This window comes from Augochlora pura, chromosome 11, assembly GCF_028453695.1.
Source record: "Augochlora pura isolate Apur16 chromosome 11, APUR_v2.2.1, whole genome shotgun sequence".
In the NCBI taxonomy this organism is placed as follows: domain Eukaryota; kingdom Metazoa; phylum Arthropoda; class Insecta; order Hymenoptera; family Halictidae; genus Augochlora; species Augochlora pura.
The window spans coordinates 14,921,058-14,938,655 of NC_135782.1; the positions used below are offsets into that span (position 1 = coordinate 14,921,058).

The 17,598-nt window shown below is 36.7% G+C and overlaps 1 protein-coding gene across 1 annotated transcript; it reads right to left on the reverse strand.

Annotated features, from left to right (window-relative positions):
* Positions 1-8,105: 8,105 nt before the first annotated feature.
* On the reverse strand, positions 8,106-16,644 carry LOC144477020 (very long chain fatty acid elongase 7). Its single transcript, XM_078194420.1, has 5 exons — positions 16,260-16,644; positions 13,245-13,435; positions 12,489-12,569; positions 12,233-12,416; positions 8,106-10,951 (listed from the first exon to the last, which is right to left on the reverse strand). Exons 1-5 carry the CDS (start codon positions 16,318-16,320, stop codon positions 10,620-10,622), a joined length of 849 nt encoding a protein of 282 aa, XP_078050546.1. The 5' UTR covers positions 16,321-16,644; the 3' UTR covers positions 8,106-10,619.
* Between the last annotated feature and the right edge of the window lie 954 nt (positions 16,645-17,598).

The window sequence follows — 17,598 nt, forward strand, 5'->3', positions numbered from 1 at the left end:
TTCGGTGTGCTTTGCAGGCCAAAACCCGGGTATTCGTTGCGCCGGCTGAACGTTGACTTTTCCTGCTTCGGGGTTTCAAGGCGAGGCTGACGGCTTCGTAGGCCGCGCACGCTCGTTTTCTCGTTCCTCTTTTTTAGATCCTATATCCACTCGGCCGTCTCTCGCGATTATATCGTTATCATGAATTAACAGAAAAAAAGAGAAAGAAATTCTGTCCGTTAAAATATCGAGTTGACGGACGTCGTAGACCTGTCTTGGAACGTGACGCGTATCGGATCGCAAAAGTTTTTTTTTCTCTCTCGAAGAATACACGCGAGAAAGGATTGGGGAATAGGTGACGCGCATGGATCGATGATTTGAGTAATCATTTTTTATAAAATTCTCGTTCCCGCCGCGTTTCCTGTCCGCGTTCGCCTCGACGACGATTTGAAATGCTCGTGTAAACGATATGGAATGTACTTTGAAAACGGTGTTAATCATTTATGTGCGTGTCGGTGTATGAATATGGAGAATTGTGTCTTTTTGCGTGGCACTATGTCGCGTAGTTTCATCATCGGGATGTTATGAATCGTGTGGCGGCATATAAGCGTATAACCTTAAACTGTCCGCTTTATTGTTGCAAGAAATTTTTATTGACATATCGATTGTTTTATGATTTTGTGTACTTAGAATTATTTTGGTATGTTTAAATCATGAAGGAATACAGATTCGTGTGTAACGTTGTTATTATTATTTTGTCTCATTGTTCTTCTTTTATAAGAAACTTTTTTCATTTTGTTTATATTTTATGTGACAATTTGTTAATATTAATTTGTTGTAAAGATGTCGAACTTTACGTATTTTATATACTTTACGTAGTTTGTGTGCTCTGAATATTTTATATACTTCATGTATTTTACATGTCTTATACATTTAACACATCTTGTAGATCCTATACTTCGTTATCATCCTATACATTTTATTCATCTTGCATATATTATAAATTTTTATTATGCATCTTATACATCTTATACATTTAGCATATCTTATACATTCTATATATCTTATATATCTTACTCATTTTATACAATTTATACATCTTATTCATCTTGCACATTCTATACATTTTATGCACCTCATGAATCTTATACATTTACCATATCTGATACATTTCATATATTTTATATATCTTATTCATCTTATACATCTTGCACATCTTATACATTTTATACGCCTAATAGATCTTATACATTTACTATATCTGATACATTTTATACATCATATACATTTTATACATTGACCAAATATGATACATTTCATACACCTTATGCATCTTGTTCATCTTGCACATCCTATACATTTTATGCACATCATAGATCTTATAAATTTACTATATCTGAAACATTTTATACATCTCATGCATCTTATTCATCTTACACATATTATACACATTATAATGTTTTTATACATTTTATACAACTGATGCATCTCACAAACCTTTTACATCTTACACATTTTGCATAAAACACAATACTTGTTCAAATCTATTTATAATACCGCCGAAACTACCATACCTGTTCCCTTTCGCCTAACCTCCTAATCAAAAGCTATCTCCAATGGCCATTAAGCTGTTGTTTATGCAGATTACAGATTTCTAAACATAAATTAACGCTGACGGTAATCGTAGAATGATCGATGTACTCCATTAAGGAATCCATCCAGCCACGTAGCAGCGCGCGCGCGGATCAGCTCATTTAAATTTATCGGAAAATTTCCATGAAATCAGGTATGCCGAATATCAGACGATTCGCAATGTTCTCGGCCGTTTAATTTATTCCTGATTTCACGATCGTCGTTGGAAAATAAAGTGACAACAACCTCGGATTTTTCCTGACTTTTTTTGTCACCTCTGTTGCCGCACTAATATCAACCGGGCAAGAGAAAAAGAAACATTCGGGCTCGTCTGCATGTCTATCTTCGACGTAACCACAAATTATCTACGTCATTAAATTCTATACTGACCATGGACAGATGGCCACGTTCCATGCAGGCACAGTGACAAGAGTTAGCTTTTTTTTCTTTTTAAACGCGGATGAACAACTTTGACGCGAAACGGAATACATTTCAGTTTCTTCTGTCGATGCGAGAAACTGTAGAAAGATATGTTAGGTACGCGAGAGTAATTTTAGGTAGATTTGTAGATTTTGCATGGTGTGTCAAAGGACTCGACGTATATGTTTCTGTTTTGATAATAATAAATATATGGTGGACATTAAATATTGATTTCCTTTTTGCCGAAAATCGGAAAAAATTGATTTTTAAGATCTTGAGATTTCTTGTTCAATGGGTTTCCATAGCTGTGATCCCATTGGCTGCATTAACAATCTACAGTGACCGCCGAAAAGATGTATAGGATACGTAAAATGTATAAAATGTATAAGATGTATACGATACATAAAATGTGTAAAATATATAAGATACAAAAGATGTATGAAATGTATAAGATGTGTAAGATCTATAAGACATGTAAGATGTACAAGATGCATTAAATGTATAAAATGTATAAGATGTGGAAGATATATAAGATACATAAAATGAATAAACTATATTAAATGTATTAAATGTATGAAATGTATAAGATATCTAAAATCTATAAGATATGCAAGATGCATAAAACTTGTAAAATGTAAAAAATGTGTTACATATGTCAGGTGCAAAAGATGTATAAATTGTATAAGATGTGTAAAATTCATAAGACATGCAAGATGTAAAAAATGCGTTAAATGTATAAGATGCGCAAGACGGATAGAATGTACAAGATACAGAAGTAGTATAAAATGTATAAGATATTTTACATGTATATAATATATAATATATGTAAGATGAGTAATATACATAAAATAAAAACTAAAAATACATTTAAATTCTCCAGACAATTCTGTTTCTGAAAATATTTGGTTGCATCGCGAGGACTAGTAATTTAATAATGTTTTAAATTAAATAAAACTTAATGCTCTTGATACAGATTCTGCACATGCTTCGATATATCCTAAAATTCGATGTATCCTAAAAAATCGATATATCCTAAAATCCAACTATCCTTCTGTATTTATTTAAAATAAAGTACAAAAACATGCTATAGTTTATGTAACTTCCACAAAATTCCAATTATGTTGTAAATACATTATATTGTAATAATAAATATTAGGAAGTACAATGAAATTTCGTTCCTCTATATTTATTAATTAAGATAAAGTTTTATTAAAAAAAAAGAGTATGCATCAAGTATTATTCTATAGTATTTTGTGCAATTAATTAAACGTATTATAAAAACAGGTAGGTAAGGCTTAAAACAGCAAAGAGATCCAAACAATTTAAGACTAAACATTAACTTTTGACACGACCAAACAATGAAAAATACTTCCGTTTGGCTTTGTTGTTTTTGTTTTTCTGAAAAATTATGATCGTCGACTTATGTGTGCTACCTCGAGGCGAGCCGCGAACACGCAAAACAAACATGAAGCAATAGAGAGCCTGCTCGAATTACCAAACGATTGGCATTCCTGTTAAATGTCAGATCACCACTTTGTTGAAAAGTGACGGGAACGAGCAGTCCTGTTTATCACTACAGTGTGTGACCCCCAAAAGTATTCGGGCACTGCCATAATTTTATCCTGCTGCATATTTAAATAAATACATATTGAAAGGACGGAATCCTTCACGGTATATTAACATAGCGTTTATGAATGTCTAAATACAACAAATTCTTCAATTAGTATAAAGAAGTAAGGTCTTATCTGCACAATTGAAAATAATATAAAAAAAACATTGAATTTTCACCACGTCACATAAATATTTAGACGATTTATAAAGTCGAGGTTATGTAAGTTATGTCCGGTTATGTCATTTGATGTGAATTTTCACGTCACATAAATATTTAGACAATTTATAAAGTTGAGGTTATGTCAGGTTATGTAGTTTTCATTTTAAACCTTATAGAAATATGAACAGGCGTGCCAACTATGTGCTACAGTCTTTGAATGAACACAGAGTCTGACTCAAGAACATTAAGTTTTACATAATTAAAAACATTATTAAATTTTTAGTTTTCGCGATGCAATAAAATATTTTTAGATACATAAATGTCTGAAGAATCGAAGCATATTTTTAGTTCTAACCTCAAACCTAACAGAAACACATATAAAATTGAAATTGTATAGAATGTCCCTTAAAGAACAAGAAATTGGTATCAAGAACGACTTTTTTAATCTCATTAAAAACATTATTAAATTGATAGTTACTGTGACGAAATAAAATATTTTTGGAAACAGAAGTATCTGAAGAATTTAAATATATTTTTAGCCCTAACCTCAAACCTAACAGAAACACCAACAGAATTATACAGTCTCCGAAAAGACACAGTATCAGCGTCAAAAGCACCTTCCTTACCTATTTAAAAACACGATTAAATTACTAACTATCCCGACGCGACAAAATGTTTTTAAAAACAGAAAACTTTGATCAATCTGGACATATTTTTAGTTCATTAAATGAATATTAAATTACAGAATAACAGCTTCAGAGAATCCAAAATTTGACTTTGAAATTGAAACATTTGCTCTTAATCATGTAAAAATTATGTTAGCTGATGTTAGAAAAAAGTCGGCTATAAATTTTCGAATTAGACACCCTGTATATAGTTCAAGTGCCGGTCAATGTATTAATAAAGTCCTTTCAAATGGTCGCGAACGGTATGAGGAAGACGCTGCGCCAGATTCGGGGCCAGAAGTGAAAACGAAGTTGCTATTGATTATGGGGCTCCCATAACGGCACCTGCCACCAAACCGTGGTCGTTCACGCGAGCATGGACCGCCTTTTACCGGGCCACCTGTTAAAATATCAGCGAAGTGGGCCACCTGTTTATTTTTTCTCGTACAGCTCTTCACCTGTCCACTCTTCACTATGCTGACCGGGTCCAGGACCGGGTCAAGGTTATGCGAATACTAATTCGTTAATACTAGCCCCCAACAAGCGGACAACTATTCCCTTTATACAACACGGCTCGTTCAACTTCGCCAATTGCTCGCGTCAATATTTAGCCTTCTCTTGTTGTCCTTATGGCACGTGGAAATACGAAACAAGCACGCCTGGCAAATTTACCTATAATGGAGGTCCGTTTATCGAGCACCGAACGCGACAAAAAATACAAAAGATGAAGAGCTTTTGTTTATATTTTTCTATAGTTTTAAATATTATTATATGCATATATAAGTTTTTAATATTAATTCGTCGCAAGGATATCATATTTTATGTATTTTACAGATCTTATACATTTGACACACCTTGCACATCTTATACATCCTAATCATTTTATGCATCTTACACATCTTGCACATATTATACATTTTATGCGTTTCATAGATCTTATACATTTAACATATCTTATACATCTCATATATCATATATCTTATTCATCATATACAACTTACACATCTTATACATTTAATATATCTTATTCATTTTATTTATCTTATACATCGTATTCATCTTGCACATCCTATACATTTTACGGACCTCGTAGATCTTATACATTCATCATTTCTTATACATTTCATATATTTTATGTATCTTATTCATCTTATACATCTTGCGTGTCCTATACATTTTATTATTATGTCCGTTTATCGAGTAGCGAACGCAACAAAAAAGACGAAAGATGAAGAGCTGCACGTGAACTGCACGAATAAATTGTTTTCATGGTGTGCAATTGTTAGAATAATAGTTTGTAATTGGCGCCTAACCATAATTATGTATAAACATTTATCGAGCGGTTGCGCCGTTTTTGTTTATCGACCATACGATGTTGTCTTGTCGACGGATCTGATCGCATCGTTCGTTATGTTGTACAAACACATCGCGTTACATAATTAAATACAATACGTTATTTCTTATTCAGCCAAATATATATATATATATAATCACGCATCAACTCTAACAGCAATTTTGTTATGGATTTAATAATGCTTTTAATGAGATTAAAAGATTAATTGAAACACAATTTTATATGTGTTTCTGTTAGTTTTGAGGTTAGAAATAAAAATATGCTTCGATTCTTCAGACATTTATGTATCTAAAAATATTTTATTGCATCACGAAAACTAATAATTTAATATTGTTTTTAATTATATAAAACTTAATGTTCTTGAGACAGACTCTGTTTCCTTTCAGAGACTGTGTACATATATAGTTGGTATGCCTGTCTGTATTTTTTTTTAGGTTTAGGGTTAGAACTAAAAATATATATAAATTCTTCAGACATTTCTGTTTATAAAAATATTTTGTTGCATCACTCAAACTAGTAATTTAATAATATTTTTAATTACATAAAACTTAATGTTCTTGAGGCAAATTCTGTGTTCTTGCAGAAACTGTACACACAGTTGGCATGCCTGCCCGTATCTCTATTACGTTTAAAATTAGAACTAATAATATATTTAAATTTTCCAGACAATTCTCTTTCTAAACAAATTTTCTTCCCTTTCAAAAATCAATAACTTAATAACGTTTTTTAATAAGGCAAAACTCTTTGTACTCTGACTCCTATTTTTTGTCTATATTTCCTGTTTGCCAATTGAAAACATGTTCGCTGCAACAATGTTCGAATAATTATGGTAGAATCGTTAACGAGACTGTACGCATGTATCTGCGTCGGAGTGCTTTATTTTTACATCTATGAGTCATCGCGAGCTATCTCGGAACACACCTGACAAGCGGAATTACCGCGAGTACAGCGCACTTGAACTCGACGATCTCGTGGGAGACCTTGCCGAGTCCGAGCCGCGTGACAGTGTTAATGAACAGCCTCGGAAATCGTTGCCAGTCCGCGGCGGGTCGACAGACATGTGATTGGTCCTCTGCTCTAGAATTACTTTCGCCGGATCCGCGGCGCCGAACCAGTCACTCATGTAAACACGGCGAAGCGAGAAATCAAACGGAAATTAATCCGTCGGATTAGAGTGACAAGGGTGGTCCTGTGGATACTTATGCTTTTTTCTATTTTTAGGCAGTGAGAGGCCTAGAAACGGCTTGTAAACGTCTTGTTTTACGATTTAAGGCGTATTAGAAATGTAACGGAGGGTTAAAAACGTTTTTAAGACGTTCTTAAGACGTTTTAAAGATGTTTTTAAGACGATTTTAAGTCGTTTTTAAGACGTTTTTAGGATGTCTCTAAGATGTCTTTAAAACGATCTTTAGACATCTTCAAAACTTTTTTTGAACACTGTTAAAGCGTTTCGCCTACCCTGCAGATGTTTAAAACGTCTTTTGAATGTCTTTAAAAATTGTTTCTTTTTTTAGATGTCTCAGAAACATTATTTGGACATTTATTACGCATCTCTAAAACACCTTAAAGATGTCCCAAAACAGACGTCTCAAAGACGCCCCATAGTAGACGTCTTAAAAACAGCTTAGAGACGTCTTTAAGTCATCCCGGACGTCTTATGAGTAGCCTACGAGCGATCTAGAGACGGCTTATAAACATCTCGTGTTACAAACCAAGACGTCTTTTAAACGTCTCCGGAACGTCTTTTGATAGCCATTAAAAAGTCTTTTAGATATCTTTTAACTTTCTTTAAAATTTCCTTTGAATATCGTTTATGCGTCTCTAAAAGGTCTTCAAGATGTCCAATAACAGACAGTTTAAAGACGTACCATGACAAACGTTTCAAAAACGGCTTAGAAACGTCTTTTGAGACATCTCGAACGTCTTATGAACAGTCTACGAGTGATCTAGAAACGGGTTATAGTCCTCTCCTGTTACAAATCAGGACGTCTTTTAGTCATCTGTAAAACGTCCTTTAGATAACTTTAGGACGTCCTGTGAACGTCTTTAAAACGTCCTTTATACGTCTTTTACAAATTTCTGAAACATCTTTGAGTCATATTTTACACATTTCTAAAGCATTTTTCAGTCATCTTTTACACCTTTCTGAAGCATCCTTCAGTCATCTTTCACAACCTTTAAAACACCTATAAAACGTCGTTTAGACGTCCTTCTCATGTCTTAAAAACGTCCTTTAACATCTCTGAAACATCTCTCGTCAAACAGATAACACTTAAAAGGATCGTTCAGTGGATAGTTTTTTTATTGTCTTCAGTGAACAGGCGGCTACCGCGATTATCGTTTCAGTTCCTCGAACGTGAGAGTAACTGTGCGACAAGTTCTTTCTTACATGCTAACGCTCTTTTATTCTATTACACTAACGTTTCGTCCTGTCGTCGAGCAGAAGGGATCGTGCGCTTGTGTGTACCTGGCACGCGTGGCGATAAAATAGCGAGAGGATGATGAACGATCTTAAATACAAGAATGAGAGAAAGAAAGAGATAGATAGAGAGATTGAGAGAGAGAGAGAGAGAGAGAGAGAGAGTGTGTGAGAGAGAGATCTGTATTTTGCCGTGAACGGGCTCATGAATCTTTTTCAAGGTTGCCACGGCTGGCCCGAAACGGTCGCTCCTTTCTCCGTTCTCCGCTTAACCCGTTCCACGCTCGTCCTGCGCCGGGCTCGGTCACGGTCTCCGGTGCCGGAGAATCGAATAAGGAAGCGTTGGACATTGTACCAGGAAGAGAATCGGACAGCCGGAGATGGAAGTGCCCCACTTTGTCATATTCTTGTCACGGTACAGCGGCGATGGGATCAGATGGCACGAGGAGATAACGTCTGGTGCGGTCTCTCTTCTGGAATAACCGGGGAGATAGAAGACCAATCGGATTAACTAAGTAGCGGTGTCTCTAATAAGGGATTCTCTTTAACTCCTTAACTCTTTGCCGTACTTTGACATAAACTGACTCACGATGGAGAATTCTAACGACTTATTAACTCCTTGCCATACTTTAACGAGTGTCAGACTCGTGATGGAGATTTATAAGAATTTGCTGTTGATATAAAATAATAAAATTCCTTTTTCTTCGGAGAAGTTAGTGCGATCGAAATTATTCTAATCGTAATAATTGTAAAGAAAATGCCAAGGGGTTAAGTTTGAATGTTTTTCTGTTCTTTTCTGTTCTGTTGTCGTCGATATTTAATGGTTTAACTAAATGCAGGCATACGATAAATATAAATTTTCTTTTGAGGTATTGTTGCTGTCAAGGAAGTTCTAGGTATTGTAACTGTGAAGGAAATTATGAGGTGAAGAGATAAAGCAGTCGATGAGCAAGAGAATCTATCGAGGAAGGTGTACAGTGTGGTTTAACGTAGTTTCAGATTTGATATAATTTAAAAGATAAAGATAAGAAAGTTGGAAGAGTGTCTAATGTTAAACGCATCTCTAATACAGTTTCAACAAGAGGATTGGACAGGATAAGCAAAGGAGGATGTCTAGTAGATCTTCGTCTCAAGCAGAGTTTAGAGGCAATAGGATCAAATAGAATAAGCAGTTAATCTTGTAGTCTCATCCCTAAAACAGTCCAGAAGTAGAGGGAAGTGAGGATGTCACACACACACAATATAGAGGCAATAGGATCAACTATAATAAGTAGTTAACCATGTCTACTGAAGTCTCATCTCTAAAACAATCTAGAAGCAAAGGGATCAAATAGAACAAGGGGTTTGCAATGTTCAACAGGGTCTCATTGATATCACTGTAAAGTAGCTAGGGGATCAGAATGTAGGACGAGGACCTAGAACTGTCTAGACTCGTCAGTAACACAGCCAATAAGTAAGGAGATCATCGAAGGAGACAAGGAGGTAGAAGTGTCTAACGTAGTCTCATTGATGACATTGCTCAGAAATAAGAGGTTCATAAATCAGAAGAAGGAGCTAAAATTCTCGAGCCAAGACTAATAGTCAAAAGTAGTAGTCCTGAATTAAGAAGATCATCAAAGAGGACAAGGAGATAGTACTGTACATCGTGGTCTCATTGACGATAATATCCAGAAGTAAGGGGACCATAGCGTCAAACAAGGAGCTGTCCTCATCTGAAATAGTCTCGTATCTATTGCAGTCTGAAAGTAAGAGGATCATGATGTAGGACAAGGAGCTATCCTCATCTGAAATAACCACATAGCTATTTCATTTCAGAAGTAATGGGAGTATCAAATAGAACAAGGAGCTATCCTCATCTGAAATAACCACATAGCTATTGCATTTCAGATGTAAGGGGAGCATCAAATAGAACCAGGAGCTATCCTCGCACAAAACAGCCTCACGTCTATACCGGTCTAAAAGATCAGACAGCAGAGGAGCCTCTATCAGTGTGTCTACCACGGTTCAAAAGAAAATCGGAGAAAGAAGAGTCCAGGAACAATCGGGATGATCATCTCCCAAGACAAGCAATGCGATGCGGCGCGGATCCAACACGCGTCAGCCGTATGGGGTACAGCCTTGGCGCCGGATGACTCGCGACATCAGTACCAGGTCATGGCCATGTCCCCCTAAGTCTCGGGCTAACTGTAACTCGGAGCAATGACGCGAACGTTTGCCGTTCGCGCAGCGTGGGCGATCAGCTGTCCGAGGAGTCGTGGGTGGAAGTAGTTCGCGACCGGTTCTGTGTGTGTTCCCTGGGTGTTCCTGGTGGCTTCGGGCGGACCGTGGTTCACGGCGACGTGCCCTGGAGACGTGCTTTGGTGGCCACGCGACGTCTCCCTACTGACTGTGCTTCAGCTTCCCGTTCGTCGCTTCCGCGGCGACACCGTTCTGGCTGGACTTCCGCTGCGGCTTCTTGATGTAGCATTTGTAGTAGAAGTCGCCGAACATCATCATCATGAACAGGTTCTGCGGTATCAGCACTACCACAGTCCATTTAGGGAACCCGCAGTCCTGATGGAACGCCAAGATCAGGTCGTGCAACAGCAGCAAGCAGAACTGGACGAGCTGCAGCTGGGTGATGTACTTCTTCCACCAGGGTCCGTCCATGCGGAACGACGTCGCCAGGTAGTAGCTGTACATCACCACGTGGACGAACGAGTTGATTGTGCCTGAAACGGTGGATTCGTCAGTGGTTAAGAACGTTTAGTTAGAATGCTTAGAAGTGCTTTAAATGCTGTAGTCTAAGGCTAGGTAGTATAGTTTAGTACCAGCTGTTACACTTCAGTACTATTATCATACAGTTAAGTAGCAGTTATTGTAGCTTGGCATCAGCTGATACAGTTTAGTACTATCTAGTCCACTCTACTGCAGTTTGATGGTCAGCTTACTACAGCTTATTATTAACTAGTAGTATTTCAGTATTATCTAGAACACTTTAATACAGTTTAGTAATAGTTGATATATTCTAGTACCTTCTGATACAGTTCAGTACTATCTAGTACAATCTAATACAGACTAGTATTATTTAATATTAATAATTATATAATAGTATATAATTACTAGTAGTAGTAATTTGTATAGTTTAGTACCTTCTGATACTGTTCAGTATTATCTACTATACTCTAATTTAGTCTAGTGCTAGTTACTACAGTTTATTATCAGCTAGTGCATTTCAGTACCATCTATTATACTTTATTAGTAGCTACTACGCTGTAGTAGCGCCTGGTACAGTCCAATATTATTGGGAACAGTCTATAAGTGCTTGCTGACTATAATTTAGTATTAGCTAGTAGAATATTAGTTAGTACAGTCTGATGTCAGTTTTTACAGCCTAATAGCATTTTATACAGTCTGATATACAGTCTAGTAGTAACTAAAATAGTCTACTATGAGTTAGTAAATTCTCATATCTGCTAGTACAATTTAATGGTAACTAGTATAGTCTAATATTAGTCAGTATATTCTGATACCTGCTGGTACAATCTAGTAGTAATTAAAATAGTCTACTCAATACATTCTCATATCTGCTAATACAGTCTAGTAGTAACTAGTATAATATAATATCAGTCTGTGCAGTTTGATATCTACTCAATGCATTTGAGCGCTAGCTAGTAGAGTCTAATATCAGTCAGTACAGTCTGTTATGAACTAAATCAATCCAGCAGTAACTACTACGCTCTAATATCAGCTTCTACAGCACAGTACTAACTATACCAATCCAATGGTATCTAGGAACATGATCTCTAACATCATATATTTAACATCATCTCTAACATCCTCCACAGATAAAGAGCAGCCATTCTCCAAGCTCCCATGTATCGTCGCAACCTAGTTTCTCACTAAAATCGTGTTACAACGATTCTGCCATGCTGTCACGCGAGACTCTAGAAGCACCGTCGGCAACGTTATCACAAATAATCGAACGGGGTCACTCCAAACATCGGCCTCACCCAGGAAGATAAAATGTCCGCCCGGTAGAAACTTGACGGCTGTCCACGTTCCGAACGCCATCCCAGCGTGATGGTAAACGTGCAGGAAAGAGATTTGCTTCTCCTTTTTCCGTAGAACGAAGAACACCGTGTCGAGCAGATCAAACACCTTCACCATGAAGTACATCCATACAGTCCTGGCGATCTGAAACCGGGAAATGCGACGTTGTCACGATCTGCGATCCATGATTTGGATGTGAAAATGACATCAGTTTACTTCGATCTGTCGCGGATCAGGCGAGTAGTCGACCACGTGGCACATGAAATTGAAGTCTACCAACCAGGACAGGATCATCGCCTGAAATGATCACGAAGAGATTAGAGGATGCCATGTGGTTGAGGTCTTCGTTGGTCATTTTGTGACTTTGTTTGATCCGTGACATACATTGTAGGGTAGATAAGTGCAAACTACTATTATACTACTATTATATTTTCTTCTACTCTGCTACACTCTATTCTGCTCTATTCTAGTCTTTTATGCTTGATTTTACTCTGTAATTGCCTATTCTACATTATAGTTTACTCTATTCCACTCTATCATACTCTCTTCTTACTCTGCTCTATTTTATTCAACTACATTCTGCTGTATTATGCTCTATTCTACTCTATTCCACTCTGTGTTGCCCTATCGTACATTATTACACTCTATTACCCTCTTATAGCATATTCTGCATTATATTCTACTCTGTTCCACTCCATTATACTCTCTTCTTACTCCGCTCTATTTTATTCAACTATATTCTGCTCTATTAGCTCTATTATGCTCTATTCTACACTGCTAGAGCCTATTCTACTCTGTTACACTCGATTGTTAGAGCTTATTCTACACTATATTCAACTCTATTCCATGCAATTCCAATCTATTTTATTCTATTCGACTCTATTTCACTCTATTCGATTCTATTCGACTCTATTCCACTCTGTTCCCCCCTATTTAACTGTATTCCACTCCTTTTGTTGATCCGTGACATACCTTGTAGATTAGATACGTGCAAACTACGATCTGCACGACGTTATACACCTGCATCACCCTGTGCAGATTGAAGGCTTTTCTTTTCGCCATTAGGCTCGGGCCTAGATCCTGCACGAAGTACAGGTACAAGACCACTGTGGATAAGATTACCCATGGGGAGTCCATAAGAAAGAAATCCTGGGTCCTAGGATCTTTGGAAAGCAGAATAGTTTAATGACATGCTTAAATTATTTTCATAATTGTTTGGAAATCATTTCGTCGAGTGACATAAGTAATTATGTGATGTCGTGGGTGGAATTTATTTGCGTATGTCCACATGTTAATTAATATATTATGTAACATTTAATGACGTATTTAATGACTTCTGGGAGACGTCTGGTGTGGGACGTTTGAGAGATGTCAGATGAAATGTGGTTAAACATATTTAAAATTTCTCCGGATGTCTTTAGATATCGTTAAAACGTTCTTTATACATCTTTAACACGTTCTGTGAACATCTATAGATATCTTTAAAATGTCCACGGGATATCCATAGACATCTTTAAAACATCCTTTACACTTTTCCAAAATACCCTCTGGATGTCATCAGATATTATTTAAAACGTCCCCCATACTTTTTAAAAATGTCTTCTGGATGTCTCTATATATCGCTGAAACGTCCTCTGTATTAGGGGGGGGGGGGGGAAGTAATGTCGTTTCTCTACATTAAAGTCAAACATATAAATTTTTAGCAAGATTTTATTTTTAATCAATAATGTAATCACCCTCGTTATCAACAACCTTTTACCATCTAGTATGCAAATTTTCAATGCCGGATTGATAAAAATCAATTGGTTTTTGATGAAAATATCTGGAGATTGCATTTTGGACATCATTCGAATTTTCAAATTTTTTGCCACTTAGAAAATATTGTAGCGATCGGAATAAATGAAAATCCGATGGCGCAATATCGGGTGAGTAGGATGGGTGAGACAACACCTCCCATCCCAATTCATCAATTTTTTGCAAGGTTCGTCTTGCGCGGTGCGGCCTTGCATTGTCGTGTTGCAGAATAACACATTTTCCGTTGACGACCGCTGGATATTTTTCAATTAAAGATTGATTTACTCGATCTAACTGTTCACAGTAACGATCTGCATAGACAGTTTGTCCAGGTTTTAGCACTTCAAAATGAACAATCTCGCGAATACTCCACCATACACACAAAAGCGCCTTTTTGGGGTGTAAACCTAGCTTAGCTGTACTTCGTGGCGATTCATTTGGAGAGAGAGCCACTGCCTTTTACGTTTTGAGTTATCATATAGGACCCATTTCTCATCTCCAACGATCAAACGATCAAAAAACGCTTCTGTATGGTGCCACTGAAGTGATAAGTTGCTTGTGTTGGATCAGTTAGCTGAAGAAGACAACTTCTTCCGACAAATTATGCGGGACCCAAACACCTGCTCTGCTTACTTTACCAATCTAGTTTAAATGTTCTTGGATGGTTGACCAAGGTTGTTTAAGAGTGTTTGACAGTTCCTCAATTGTTTCACGTGGATTTGCTTCCACCTTCGCCCTTAACGTGTCATTGTCTAAAGTTGTTGGTGTTCCCGATATATACGAGTCGGGAAGATCGAAATTACCGGATTACTATTTAAAAAACCATCTTTGGCATTTTCGAACGTTTAATACATTTGGATAAACATCGCAAATGTTTTTGGTGGCAACCGTTGCGTTACTACCCTTGCGAAACTCAAAAAGTATACAATGCCAGATATGTAACTCTTCTAGTATTTGGCTGGCCATTTCACCGTAAATTCCAAAAAAGGTTTAAGATGTTATTATTTACGCGAACACTAGTCACTCTGACCATAAACTGTTTTTAGCACGCCTTTGAAATACATAATAACCTAACAAATGAGTAACAAATATCAACATGCGCAGAAACGACATTACTTTCCGGTCGCCCTAATACATCTTTAAAACGTCCACTGGATGTCTCTGGATATTTTTGAAATGTACTCTGGTCGTCTTTAGATATCTTTAATACGTCCTATGGACGCCTTTAGATATCTCTTAAATATCCTCTGGACGTATTTAAAACGTCCTCTATATGTCTTTAACACGTCTTTAGAACATCTTTTGAACGTCTTAAAACATCCATGAGACATCTTTAAAACGTCCTCGAAACCTTTTTAAAATATGTTCTGGATGTGTCTATATATCACTGAAACGTCCGTTGTACATCTTTAAAACATCAACTGGATGTCTATAGATATCTTTAAAATGTACTCTGGACGTCTTTAGATATCTTTGGAACATCCACTGGATATCTATAGACATCTTTAAAAGGCCTCTGATACTTTTTGAAAACGTCCACTGTATATCTACAGACATCTTTAAAACGTCCTCCATATTTTTTTAAAATGACTTCTGGATGTCTCTATATATCACTAAAACGTCTTTTGTGCATCTTTAAAACGTCCTTTGTACATCTTTAAAACTTCCACTGGATGTCTCTAGATATCTTTAAAATATAATCTGGACGTATTTAAAACGTCCTCTATATGTCTTTAACGCGTCTTTAGAACATCCTGCGGACGTCTTAAAACATCCATTAGACATCTTTAAAACGTCTCTGAAACTTTCTTTAGGTGTCTCTTATACGTGTTAAAAACGTCCTGTTGACGTCTCATAGACGTCTTTGAAACGTCCATTAGACCTCTTTGGAACTTTCTTTAGACATCTTTAAAACGTCCTATAGACATCTTAAAAACGTCCATTATAGGTCTTAAAAACGTCCATTATAGGTCTCGAAACATTTCAACTTAATTTGTAAATAAAACAATCCTCTTTAAGACATCCAGAACTCATTGCATACAACAAAACCGAACGCACTTGACAATAGTACAATCCCCTATCGGCAATAAATTACTCGACGTAAAAATGATCCAAAAAGTGAACAACACTTTTTCCCAAAAAAAAGCAACGTCCTCAAAAATTTTTCTGAATCACGTGGTCTACTGACGATACCTGATAGCTCCTCGTTGATGTATCGATACCCATGGTAGAACCGTCTCAGCAAAGTAGCCATGGCGATGTCCGTGCAGTCGCTGTATCGCTGGCTGTTAGTTGTTCGTCGCCGACGTGCAGCACTCGCGGATCGCGTAATTCTCCGCGGTGATCGTGAATCTGTTTGATGATCGCGGCGACGATCGACGAGTTCGTTCGTTCTTAACGAGCGTGTCTCGTCGAGCTCGTGGACATCGGTGACCGGAACGTGTCGCGCGAAGAAGGGATCGGGTGCGCCTTAGAGAACCGGGTAGATCCTCCGTTTGACCGATCGAGCTCAACAACTCGGCAACTCGGAACTGACTCGGACGAAACCGTTTCCTCTGTGCGAGCTACAGTGTTGTGATCGTCGCTATTATATTTTAATTCAGATCGCCGCGTTCTTTGACCTGCTTCCGGCAACGGTGGACGGTCTCAGTTGACCTTAGTAAGAAAACACCGAAACCACGGTTGACCGCCCCCACCCCGCCACCGCATTTCCCAGCGAATAGGAAATTTCTATCAAGTCGATCGAAAATGGTCGAATATTCTTCGAAAGATATTTCAAGATTAATTTGGCGTTTTTTAGATGGAGTTTTATATTTTTTTATTTGGCAGAGTTATTGCCGATGAATTCGACGACCTGTTGTGCTGTGACCTTGGCTTTGCCGGTTAGGGTTGGATAATGAAAGCGTTAATACAGGGAGATTTTATTCTGTGTATTTGTTTGCGCAAAATTGTTTTGTTTTATTTTATCTGGCATGGGCGATATAAAATATTATATTATTATTAATATATATTATTAGTAACATTATTAGTTACATATATTATTAGTTACATATATTACTATTAAAATAAATACTATTATTATTAAAGCTTAATATTAATATTAATAAAAGTCTGAACGCTAAAATTCAGCAGAACGATTGACATAACCTCAACTTTGCCAATTGAGGTTGATTAAAAAACGCGTTAATATCATATTGTTAATATTATTATTCTTAGTATATACTATCGCTAAAACAATTAATATTACCATGAAAACTATATATTATTATTAATAAAACTCTAATCTGTAAAATTTGGCATTGCAAAATAAAACACAAAAAAACACTGCATACTAAATATATGTATCAACTAAAACATTAACTGAATTTGCAATACATATTTGCATGTACAGGGTGTCTTAAAATTCACTCGCAATCTCGAAATGATTGATTCCTGAGATCACCTAATAATCGTATCTATAAAAATCTCTCCAAAACGTCCGGATTTTCCATCGCGTTTCTTCATCAGCTCCTGTAATTTCGAGCGCTCCATA

What these genes read in the sequence shown, in the direction of transcription:
- LOC144477020 (XM_078194420.1), bottom strand. Translation starts at nt 16,320, where the DNA reads ATGGCTACTTTGCTGAGACGGTTCTACCATGGGTATCGATACATCAAC. An exon ending in CATCAACGAGGAGCTATCAG is followed by an intron (nt 13,436 to 16,259) that starts GTATCGTCAGTA and finishes TGCTTTCCAAAG; the next exon opens with ATCCTAGGACCCAGGATTTC. An exon ending in CGGACATTTTATCTTCCTGG is followed by an intron (nt 10,952 to 12,232) that starts GTGAGGCCGATG and finishes CCACCGTTTCAG; the next exon opens with GCACAATCAACTCGTTCGTC.